General features: G+C 37.2%; 1 protein-coding gene across 2 annotated transcripts; it reads left to right on the forward strand.

Moving 5' to 3' along the window:
• The first annotated feature begins 469 nt into the window (after positions 1–469).
• Positions 470–10,373, forward strand: LOC106410462 (ABC transporter C family member 1). 2 transcript variants are annotated; one of them, XM_013850962.3, is made up of 28 exons: positions 470–688; positions 1,165–1,588; positions 1,684–1,862; positions 1,951–1,990; positions 2,117–2,273; positions 2,614–2,728; positions 2,819–2,899; positions 3,166–3,190; positions 3,302–3,358; positions 3,536–3,601; positions 3,913–3,987; positions 4,119–4,226; positions 4,492–4,626; positions 4,793–4,899; positions 4,987–5,080; positions 5,315–5,482; positions 5,648–5,788; positions 5,873–6,073; positions 6,257–6,355; positions 6,458–6,610; positions 6,799–7,184; positions 7,373–7,553; positions 7,647–7,970; positions 8,041–8,797; positions 9,027–9,148; positions 9,233–9,478; positions 9,560–9,989; positions 10,075–10,373. In XM_013850962.3, the coding sequence occupies exons 2-28, from the start codon at positions 1,259–1,261 to the stop codon at positions 10,170–10,172; spliced, it is 4,875 nt and encodes a 1,624-aa protein (XP_013706416.1). In that variant the 5' UTR covers positions 470–688; positions 1,165–1,258; the 3' UTR covers positions 10,173–10,373. The 2 variants fall into 2 exon arrangements, with proteins under 2 accessions (XP_013706416.1, XP_013706415.1); XM_013850961.3 differs by having other exon boundaries at positions 498–751.
• The last annotated feature ends 1,621 nt before the right edge of the window (positions 10,374–11,994 follow it).

Raw genomic sequence — 11,994 nt, forward strand, 5'->3', positions numbered from 1 at the left:
CAGTTGCATGACATCTTTTGGGAAAACATATCAATCTGGATTAGGAGCACACTTGACTGCATCTTTCGCGAATGGATCATAAAGAACTTTTTACTATTTTGGCAAAGCTAATATTTCAGACTTCAATCTACTATGTATAGAAAGAGAGGAATGCTAGGCGATACGAGCAAGCTTGACAAGGCAATGAAGAGTAGGATTATGTCATTTAAATATCCCTACCCCCACAAGTATGCATGCCTTCTAGGACGCTGGTTGCAGATCACTCTTTAATAGATGTTCATAAAAAACAAATATCATAATTAATAAAAATAAAATGATACCAATTTTTTTGGTTGATTTGCCCGATTTGTTTTTAGCGGTTCAATGTAGAAAATTAGATGTGAAAATTATAACGCAAGTAGAAAAAGGTAATGAATGTTTTTACTTATGAATCTATTTGACTTTTCCGGCTATGTACAATATAAAATATTGACTTTTTCATTTGCAAGTTGTAAGCAGTGACGCATCGTTTTGCTCCCTCCCTCGATCTCTCTCTCTCTCTAGCTCTCATAATAACCAGCGACTGAAACAAATCCCAGAGATAGAGAGAGAGAGAAATCTCAATCCAAGATTCTGTTTACGTCTCCGTGATTTCCTCCAAATCTCCGGCAAAAAAACTCTTCTCTTCCTCGTCGCTTTCACTACGGAGGTTTCGTTATTTCCTCTTCCTCTTCGTTAAAGCGGGAGAGAAGTCGTTTGCACTTTCGACTTCGTGATTATTTCTTCTCTTACTACTCTTCATATCACTGTTAGAAATCATTTTAAGCGTCTATTTTAATTTTTTTTTTTTTTTTGAAGAAATTTCTTCAGAGAATCTATGGCTTACGATATAAAAAGCTAAACTTATTGGTGCTTGTCTCTGTTTTCCCTTTTTGACGATGATTCAAGGGATAAAATAAAGTTTACCTCCACTAATAAATGGCTAGAAAGCTTTTACACCTTTTTATTTATTTCACCTACGAATATTTAGTCTTTTTCGCTTTTTTTTTTTTTTTTTTTTTTTTTTTTTTTTTGCTTTCTCACCTCTCATCGAGTACATAATCATAGCATATTTCTTTTTCCCTGTAACTAAAAGTTCATTTTTCTCACTTGTCAAAATAACTATGTTTTTATTTCATTTTGCAGAGCTAGAGGATTGTTTGTTGTATCTTGTCATGTATAGTATCTGAGTGGATTCAACTTTGTAAGCAGAGGGGATTTTTGTATAACGAGGAAGAAGATGGGTTTTAAGCCGTTGGATTGGTACTGCAAGCCGGTTCCAAATGGTGTTTGGTCAAAGATGGTTGATTATGCCTTTGGTGCATACACGCCTTGTGCTATTGACTCCTTTGTGCTTGGCATCTCTCATCTGGTTCTGTTGATTCTCTGCGTTTACCGCATTTGGCTCACCGTAAAGGATCACAGAGTAGAGAAATTCTGCTTGAGGTCGAAGTGGTATTCCTATTTTCTGGCTCTCTTGGCTGCTTATAGTACTGCGGAGCCTTTGTTTAGATTGGTCATGAGGATCTCACTCTTGGATTTGGATGCTGCTGGGTTTCCTCCTTATGAGGTCTGTCAACATCATTTTTCTTTTTTAACTTTTTATTGTTGTTGTTATGTGTGTTTTGCCTAAAAGAAGCTGTCTTTTGGTGCTTTCTTTGGCAGGCGTTCATGTTGGGTCTTGAGGCTTTGGCTTGGGGTTCTGCTTTGGTCATGACCGTTGTTGAAACTAAAACATATATCCGTGAACTTCGTTGGTATGTCCGATTTGCTGTCATTTATGCTCTTTTGGGAGACATGGTGCTGCTAAATCTTGTTCTCTCAGTCAAGGAATACTATGGCAGGTTTGTAAATCTGCAATCTATATATGCTTTATTCAAGTTCGGTCTGGCAGGATGAGCTTACATGCTTCATGTTTGTTTGTTTTTGCAGTTTTAAACTGTATCTTTACATAAGCGAGGTGGCAGTTCAGGTTTTCACATTAACACTCCTTTTTGCATTCTCTAAACTTCTATTTACCATGTGCTGTATGTATATTAGATTGTAGATGATACAATTGTATTTTGATAATGACGTAGAGGGTGGCTTTTGGATCCAGGTTGCATTTGGGACTCTCTTGTTTGTGTATTTCCCTAATTTGGATCCTTACGCTGGTTACACACCAGTGCCGGCTGAAACCTCAGAGGATTATGAGTATGAAGAGCTTCCTGGAGGAGAACAAATATGTCCTGAGAGGCATGCTAATTTATTTGACAGTAGGTCACTCTATGTACTCCTTATTTCCGTCCTGTGGATTTGGTTATGTATATTCTTCTCTCTTTTATTATGAGAATCACCGCAACATCCCTGATCTCTCATCTGTACTTACTACCTATCTGAGTTGGTAATTCTTTAGAGCATTTAACACAATGATTTGTCTATAGTCTCTTCAATTTCTTTTTGACTTATCCTCCAGTTTTCACTAGAAATAAACTTAGGGAAACTGGATTGTGCCTAGAAGACGGAAGCTGCAATATTTATTCTATGATAAATTCTTCAAGCTTTGTTGAACTTTGACTATTGTGTACTTTCTTACAAATATCTTTTTTCTCACAGGAATTTTCTTCTCATGGTTGAATCCATTGATGACTCTGGGATCAAAACGGCCTCTCACCGAGAAGGATGTATGGCATCTGGACACTTGGGATCGAACTGAAACCCTCATGAAATGGTATGGTTAATCTTTGAAAACTAATAACTGCTCTCATACTGTCTACGACTGGCATGGTTGAGTGATATATATTTTATCTCCTTCTCTTAGCTTCCAGATGTCCTGGGAAAAAGAACTAGAAAAGCCCAAGCCGTGGCTCTTGAGAGCATTGAACAACAGCCTTGGGGGAAGGTAAAGAGAAACATCTTTGTAGCCATGTGTTCTCGTCTCTTTGGAACATGGATTAATTGTTTGGGATTTGACATGATGTGTGATTCTTAAGAACAAGCAATCCGGTTGTAGTAGAACATTCATTATGAATAACTGGAGGTTGTTTAATTATGTTTCGATGCATTTTTAGTTGTATAACAGAGCTGTTACTTTTCTTTCCACAATCTGCCTTTATTATTTTTCATCCTTGTAGACTTTCTTATGGAAAACTGCTCTGCATTTTGTAGGTTTTGGTGGGGTGGGTTCTGGAAGGTAATTTTATTTATATGATAACACGGAAGTCTTACAATTCCTTAATGATGCATGTTTGTAACTGGTTAATCAACTGTTTTGACATTTTAGTCTAAATTGATTGTATCACAGATTGGGAATGACTGTTCTCAATTCGTGGGGCCTCTTCTACTGAATGAGCTTTTAAAGGTTTGTTTCTATTAGCTCACTGCTTTGTAATTTTTTCATTCACATGAATTGCTGAGATGGGCCCATATTCGACTGCCCAAATTAGTATTTAAACGTTCTTAGTAGATTTGAAATCCTATCATTCTTTGGATATTATCTGAGAGATATCTCACAGTGTGGTCTTAAAACTTTCTGCAGTCAATGCAACTTAATGAACCAGCCTGGATAGGTTACATCTATGCAATCTCAATCTTTGTTGGAGTGGTATGCTTTACATTCCTTTTGTCATCTCCCTCTTTTAATCTCTTGCATGTAATTAAGATGATGTATTTATAGCATACTCAATCTTTGGTGGAGTGGGATGAAACAAGGTCTATTGTTTCCGTAGATTGTAGGGGTTATAGCACCAGTTTTACTTCTTCTTTTTTAAGTTGGGGTTATTGTTCTTCTGACGCAAATCCTGGAGGTCTTTGTTTTTATGACTTTTGCATGTGAAGGGTTTTGTTTAATGTAGTTTAGAATATGACATTGACGAAGGGAATCGTAGCGCTTGATGTTAATGTTGACATTTTCAGGTATTGGGGGTTCTATGTGAAGCTCAATATTTCCAAAATGTGATGCGTGTTGGTTACCGGCTCAGGTCTGCACTGGTAAGCTAAAAGTTTCACCTCAATTTTCTTGTGCTATTTTTGTTGCAAAATCTCTGTTGCTATGTTTGTGGAAAGCTATAACAGATGTTTTTAGAGTGTTTCTTTCTGCTGATGAATTTCTCCCTTGATAGATTGCTGCTGTGTTCAGAAAGTCTCTGAGGCTAACTAATGAGGGGCGGAAGAAGTTTCAAACAGGAAAAATAACAAATTTAATGACGACTGATGCTGAGTCGCTTCAGGTGTGTATATATTTGTTACCTTTTCCTCCTTTAGCTTTGTCTGCTTCTCTATATCAACTTTGTCTTCTACCTCAGAATGAGTCTAAAATGCAATGTATCAAAAAGATACTTTCTCCTGCAAGTATTTGACTCATACGCTGTTCATTGAACTTATGAATTGCAATTTCATTTTATTTGCTTGATTAGTAGAAGAAAAAGAACCTTTCAACAATGGTCTTTACTGATAGGCTGTTCATTTTTCTAAACTTTCTTCTGTCTGTGACAGCAAATTTGCCAATCACTTCATACCATGTGGTCGGCGCCATTTCGCATAATTGTATCACTGGTTCTCCTTTATCAACAATTGGGTGTTGCCTCGCTCATAGGCGCATTGTTCCTGGTCCTTATGTTCCCTATACAGGTCCGTACCTTTTTGTAACTCCTCATGGTTTTTTGTCTGTAGGTTGTTTTGCTTTTGATTTCTTATTTCTCATCTTTGACCCGACTGTCTCTGCTTATCTCTCTCAACCTCAACTGTCTTTCTGTTCAATGACAATGATTCCTTTTATTTACTTTTGTTGAAACAGACTGTTATTATAAGCAAAACGCAGAAATTAACAAAAGAAGGGTTGCAGCGTACAGACAAGAGAATTGGCCTAATGAATGAGGTTTTAGCTGCAATGGATACAGTGAAGTACGATACTTTTATTAGACTTATTAATTTCTTGCATGGTTGGAAGTTTGAGGCAATGCTTGACTCATTAAATCAAAATTACTCTAGGTGCTATGCTTGGGAAAACAGTTTTCAGTCGAAGGTTCAAACTGTACGTGATGATGAATTATCTTGGTTCCGGAAAGCACAACTTCTCTCAGCGGTATGGTTTAAGCGCAGTAACTATTATATTGACTGCTTCTATAGACAGCATGCATAGTGTGCCTGATTGTCTTGTTGCCATTACTTTCTTCTAGTTCATTGAACATTGTTTCAAGTTTTGTAGCCATGTGTAATCATCATGCATGATCTTTAATATAAAGCGCATTACTGTATTGCGATTTCCTCTTTTCATGTAAATATTTGACTCATTCTTGATCTTCCATTTGTTTTGCAGTTCAATATGTTCATACTAAACAGCATTCCTGTTTTCGTGACTGTTGTTTCATTTGGTGTGTTCTCATTGCTTGGAGGAGACCTGACACCAGCAAGAGCGTTTACGGCTCTTTCTCTATTTTCTGTGCTTCGCTTCCCTTTATTCATGCTTCCAAACATCATAACTCAGGTGATTTGTTGCACAATGTCTTCATTTCTGGTGCTGAATAACATGACATCATTTTGTAATGATTGCTCATAATTGTTCTTTCTATATTTCCATCACTACGTCTTTTTCTAGACCAGTCATTGTTATAACTTGTTTCTAGATGCTAACCAGGCTTGAATTTTGTAGGCCGTAAATGCTAAGGTATCCTTAACCCGTTTGGAGGAGGTATTATCGACGGAAGAGAGAGTTCTCTTACCAAATCCTCCCATTGAACCTGGACAGCCAGCTATCTCAATAAGGAATGGATACTTCTCCTGGGATTCAAAGGTCTCGTTTGTCTTACCTCTTCACTTTCTTTCATTACATATTTTCATTGAAGTAAGAAAATGAACAACCATTATACGTTTGCAGGCGGAAAGGCCAACCTTGTCAAATATCAACTTGGATGTACCTGTTGGCAGCCTAGTTGCAGTAGTTGGCAGTACAGGAGAAGGAAAAACCTCCTTGATATCTGCTATGCTTGGGGAACTTCCTGCAATATCTGATGCGATAGTTACTCTTAGAGGATCAGTCGCTTATGTTCCACAGGTTTCATGGATCTTTAACGCCACGGTAGGTGCTTATATGCTTCTGTGTCTATAGTATGGTTCTCACTGCAAAGTTTTCATATTATCCTCTTGACATAATCTTAAGTGTGCTATGTATTATATGTTTTCTATATAATGGTATGTCCTTTTAGATACATTCGAATGCAGAAGCGATTTTGAGATGATGATTGTAATTTGCATTGTGTAGGTACGTGACAATATATTGTTTGGTGCTCCTTTTGACAAAGAAAAATATGAAAGGGTGATTGATGTGACTGCACTGAGACATGACCTTGAGTTACTGCCTGTAAGTTTCTTTAGGGGAAGACGGTTCTTTTGATAGCATGGAATTCTATTTCTAGTTCTCATGTGTGTAAGTTTGTATCCTATTCTTTTTCTTGATTGATAGGGTGGTGATCTAACGGAGATTGGAGAAAGGGGTGTTAACATAAGTGGGGGACAAAAACAGAGGGTTTCTATGGCTAGGGCCGTCTACTCAAATTCAGATGTGTGCATATTAGATGACCCATTAAGTGCCCTTGATGCGCATGTTGGTCAGCAGGTAAACTAGCCATTGGCTCTTTTGGATATTAGGATCCTTTCTTTCTTACAATCTTGAAAAGCTTGGACTCTATAACGTTTGTTCTTCGTTGTCATGAATATTATGTTTCTTGTTTGCCACATACCTCTTCCTTATAACTGCTTTTAAGCAAACATTGTTATCTGATTTCTTGAAACTGGCTGTTATAGGTCTTTGAAAAATGCATAAAAAGAGAACTTGGGGACAAAACTAGAGTTCTTGTTACAAACCAGCTCCACTTCCTATCACAAGTGGATAAAATTCTACTTGTCCATGAGGGAACAGTAAAAGAGGAGGGAACATATGAAGAATTATCTCAAAGTGGCCCATTGTTCCAGAGGTTAATGGAAAATGCTGGAAAGGTTGAAGAATATTCAGAAGAAAATGAAGAAGCTGAAGCTGATCAAAAGTCTGTAAAACAAGTTGAGAACGGCAACACTAATATTATTCTACAGACTAATGGAATCGAGACAAAGAAATCCAAAGAAGGAAACTCTGTGCTTGTTAAGCGTGAAGAACGTGAAACAGGAGTTGTGAGTTGGAAAGTCTTGAAGAGGTAAGTTTCCTTTGTATATATCTTTTCTATCCATAGTGTAAATATCCATAAAATGTTATTTCACCTGTGGTGGTTTACTACAAATTAAAATGAACATATACCCTTCAACTTCTTTTATTCTTGTTTTCTTACTAAGCTTCGTATTTGAAGGTCATTGTAATGACTATGGAGGTGTTACCATGTTCCAGGTACCAGGATGCACTTGGAGGTGGATGGGTGGTGATGATGCTCCTTATATGCTACGTCTTGACTCAAGTATTTCGAGTTGCAAGCAGCACTTGGTTGAGTGAATGGACTGATGCAGGAACTCCAAAGAGTCATGGACCCTTATTCTATAATCTTATCTATGCGATTCTTTCGTTTGGACAGGTATGTGTTGCATTTGGTAAATGATTGAGAGAAGACAAGGATACAGAGAGCTCTTTGGTTTTGTGCTAACACTTATTTCTCTTTTGGTTTCAGGTCTTTGTGACGTTGGTCAATTCGTATTGGTTGATTATGGCGAGTCTTTATGCAGCTAAAAAGATGCATGATGCTATGCTTGGTTCCATATTAAGGGCTCCAATGGTCTTCTTTCAAACCAATCCATTAGGACGGATAATCAATCGCTTCGCCAAAGATATGGGTGATATTGACAGAACGGTGGCAGTCTTTGTAAACATGTTTATGGGTTCAATAGCTCAGCTTCTTTCAACTATTATCTTGATTGGTATTGTCAGCACTCTCTCCCTGTGGGCCATCATGCCCCTCTTGGTCGTGTTTTATGGAGCTTATCTCTACTACCAGGTAACTAACATACCTTTTAAACGCAATACTGATTACTGTTGTGTACTAAACCATTATTTCTTTACTGTAGAACACATCTCGTGAAGTTAAACGTATGGACTCCGTTTCAAGATCTCCAGTTTATGCTCAATTTGGAGAGGCGTTGAATGGACTTTCAAGCATCCGTGCTTATAAAGCATACGACCGCATGGCTGAGATCAACGGAAGATCAATGGATAACAACATCAGATTCACGCTTGTAAACATGGGTGCAAACCGGTGGCTGGGGATCCGTTTGGAAGTTCTTGGAGGTCTCATGGTTTGGCTGACTGCGTCATTAGCCGTCATGCAGAACGGAAAGGCAGAGAACCAGCAAGCATTTGCATCTACAATGGGGTTGCTTCTCAGTTACGCTTTAAGTATTACCAGCTCTTTAACAGCTGTACTGAGACTCGCTAGTCTAGCTGAGAATAGTTTGAACTCTGTTGAGCGTGTTGGAAACTATATCGAGACACCATCAGAGGCTCCATTGGTCATTGAAAAAAACCGTCCACCTCCTGGATGGCCATCGTCTGGTTCCATCAAGTTTCAGGACGTTGTTCTTCGTTACCGCCCTGAGTTACCTCCTGTGCTTCATGAGGTTTCTTTCTTCATTTCTCCAATGGATAAGGTGGGGATTGTTGGAAGGACAGGTGCTGGAAAGTCAAGCCTCTTGAATGCTTTGTTCAGAATTGTGGAGCTGGAAAAGGGAAGGATCTTGATTGATGAATGCGACATTGGCAAGTTTGGACTGATGGACCTACGTAAAGTTCTTGGAATTATACCTCAAGCGCCAGTGCTTTTCTCAGGTACGTCTCACACAGCTTCTGCTACTTGTTTTTACAGTAGCCAAATGCCAAGACCAAAAGGCCTAAGTCCTCACGGATTTATTTTTGGGTCGGTTGCTCCAAAAAAGGTCACGGTGGAGTTGGACCAGATAAATTATATATTAGCCTTTCTTTGGTCTAATGGGTCCGATGTGAGACTTGGATTTGCTTATTTACTAAAACAGTAACTGATGCCTCATTTTATATGTAGGCACTGTGAGATTCAATCTTGACCCATTTAGTGAACACAACGACGCTGATCTTTGGGAATCTCTTGAGAGAGCACACTTGAAAGATACTATCCGCAGAAATCCTCTTGGTCTTGATGCTGAGGTACGTAGTTTTTTTTTTTTAACATTTTCATCTCTTGTAAGTCTCTTGTGTTCATTAGAGTAACTCTTAAGTCTACTTGGTCAGGTTACTGAGGCAGGAGAGAACTTCAGTGTTGGACAGAGACAGTTGTTGAGTCTTGCACGTGCATTGTTGCGAAGATCTAAGATACTTGTCCTTGATGAAGCAACTGCTGCTGTTGATGTTAGAACTGATGTCCTCATCCAAAAGACTATCCGAGAAGAATTCAAGTCATGCACTATGCTTATCATCGCTCATCGTCTCAATACCATCATCGACTGTGACAAAGTTCTCGTCCTTGATTCTGGAAAAGTACGCAAAACTCCATCTTCTAACGCTATATATTTGCTTTATATCTTCAGCTAACATATTTGATATTTTCCAATGCCTCAGGTTCAGGAGTTTAGCACACCTGAGAATCTTCTTTCAAACGGAGAAAGTTCTTTCTCAAAGATGGTTCAAAGTACAGGACCTGCAAATGCCGAGTACTTGCGTGGTTTAGTGCTTGAAAACAAACGTATCAGAGAGGCTAATGGTGATGATTCATTGCAACCTTTAGAAGGTCAGAGGAAATGGCAAGCTTCTTCTCGTTGGGCTGCAGCTGCTCAGTTTGCTTTGGCTGTGAGCCTCACTTCATCTCACAACGACCTTCAAAGCCTCGAGATTCAAGATGATAACAGCATTTTGAAGAGAACGAAAGACGCTGTGGTCACTCTACGCAGTGTTCTCGAAGGGAAACACGATAAAGAGATTGACGAGTCTCTTACTCAAAATGATATCTCTAGAGAGCGTTGGTGGCCATCTCTTTACAAAATGGTCGAAGGTAACGTTGTTGTTAAGATCTCTCTCTGCTACTTAATAGAGAACTTTTTCTTGATTCTAAGATTTTGAGTGTTACACATTTTCAGGGCTTGCGGTGATGAGCAGATTGGCGAAGAACCGAATGCAACACTCGGAATACAGTTTAGAGGGGAGATCGTTTGACTGGGACAACGTGGAGATGTAGACGAAGAAAGGCTTATATTACTTGACCCATAGAGATGTCATTTTGATGAACTTTGTTTTTGTGTTTCTTGTAACACACGTGACAAATTGTCCATTTGTTGTTGTCTGATTATAAACTACGCTTCTTTTGGCAAGGGGAGAGTGTTTGGTTGCTGGGACAGTGATATCTGATTGGAAATGATTTTTCTATGTTCGGGTCAAATGCTGAAATGCTCTTTCCGGAATAGAACAAAAGGTAATTATTGTTCAAATTTGAGGTGGTTTGAGTAAACAAACCGGAATAGAACAACTAATCAAATAAAACACTCTATGAAAAGACCTTGCAGTCATAGCTAAGAAATCTGAAACTTGATTTTGCGCTTGTGGAATGTGAGTAATTTTAGAAATCCGGAAAGTATATCTTCAGAGTCTCTATCTTCTCCAATTTTGTTGCAAACTTTGGCCAATCATGAGGTTCTTTGATCATTGCAATCAAATCTTTGCAGTCTGTTCCAAAGCTTTGACATGTCGAATGTTGAAGCATACACTTCATCGCCGTCTCAGTGATTAGTGTACAATTCAAAATGGTAGTATATTAAAAGAGATGGAATAATGAAACTGGTTTTATAGATTTTTGTAATCACGTAATCTATAATCTTAGAAGAAAAAACCAAAATTATCGTCGGCTAATTCCGGTTTAATAAAAAATTTGGAAATTATCGCATAAGTTTTTCCCTACAATCAAGCAATTTGTAATCATCCGTAAAACTTTCTTGTTAAACAGAAGCAGTTAAACTGTGTATAAACATCTTTTGAACACTAAACTATATACAAAACTGGATTGGCAATCAGTACTCGAGGTGTTCCTCATCGCGACAACCTAGCCTAAAACTGAACTTACAAAACTGTGTATAAACATCTTCTGAACTCTGAAAACTATATACAAAACTGGATTAAAAATATAGTACTCAATGTGACAATCTGTTATGGAACTTTTGATCAAGCAATGTGTTTGTTTCTGCACTTCGATGATCACTTTGGACTAATCTTGTTTTTACAGTTTTTTTGGAACTTGTGATCAAGCCGTGTGTTTGTTGTTGCACTTTTCTGATCAAGTAATGTTCTTTGGGTAAAGATAAAGTGAGAAGTCCAAAGAAGTTGATAATTGATAGATACTAAATGTTCTTCCTTGTACGTTCATTTATAAAAGATTCTTGTTCTAGTTTACGACTAAACCGGAACGTACAAATAAGATTTTGTAAGTTAATAATTGATGATTAAATTAAATTAAATAGTTATTATTAACTCGCTGGCATTTGCCATTTAGGCGTAAATAAAGTGATCTTTGAAGGGTGATTTATAAAGTGTATTTCAACTTTCATCTTTAACTAGAACTTAACCGTGCGGTCGCACGGGTAATTGTTTTTGCTTTTATAAATAAATTATTGTTTTGTATAAACTATATAATATAAATTTATTGTTTAAATAAATTATATAATGTTTAATATAACATTTTAAACATAATAATTATATTTATTACATTGAGTAGCTATTTTTTTAACAGTCAATTAACAGAATAATTCATATTTTATTTTATATTATATAAATGATTATTTTAGTGTTTAGTTATGACTATTAAATAATGAAAAATATAACTATATAGTTTTAAAATGATATTGTGTTCTAAAATTATTAAACGGTTACCTAAATCAGTTTATGTGACTTTTAAAAGTTGTTTTATGTTTATGTAAATTTATTATTATTTTATATTTAAAATTATATCATGTTTTGTCATGTTTATTAATTAATGACACACCTGTTTTCCTTCTAAATCAATTATATAT

Source organism: Brassica napus, chromosome C5 (assembly GCF_020379485.1).
Source record: "Brassica napus cultivar Da-Ae chromosome C5, Da-Ae, whole genome shotgun sequence".
Lineage (NCBI taxonomy): Eukaryota > Viridiplantae > Streptophyta > Magnoliopsida > Brassicales > Brassicaceae > Brassica > Brassica napus.

Bases quoted from the DNA above. Each gene is read 5' to 3' on its own strand.
- LOC106410462 (XM_013850962.3), top strand. From the start codon at position 1,259: ATGGGTTTTAAGCCGTTGGATTGGTACTGCAAGCCGGTTCCAAATGGT. The intron at 2,900-3,165 runs GTAAAGAGAAAC...TGCATTTTGTAG, and splicing joins AACAACAGCCTTGGGGGAAG to GTTTTGGTGGGGTGGGTTCT. The intron at 3,191-3,301 runs GTAATTTTATTT...ATTGTATCACAG, and splicing joins GGTGGGGTGGGTTCTGGAAG to ATTGGGAATGACTGTTCTCA.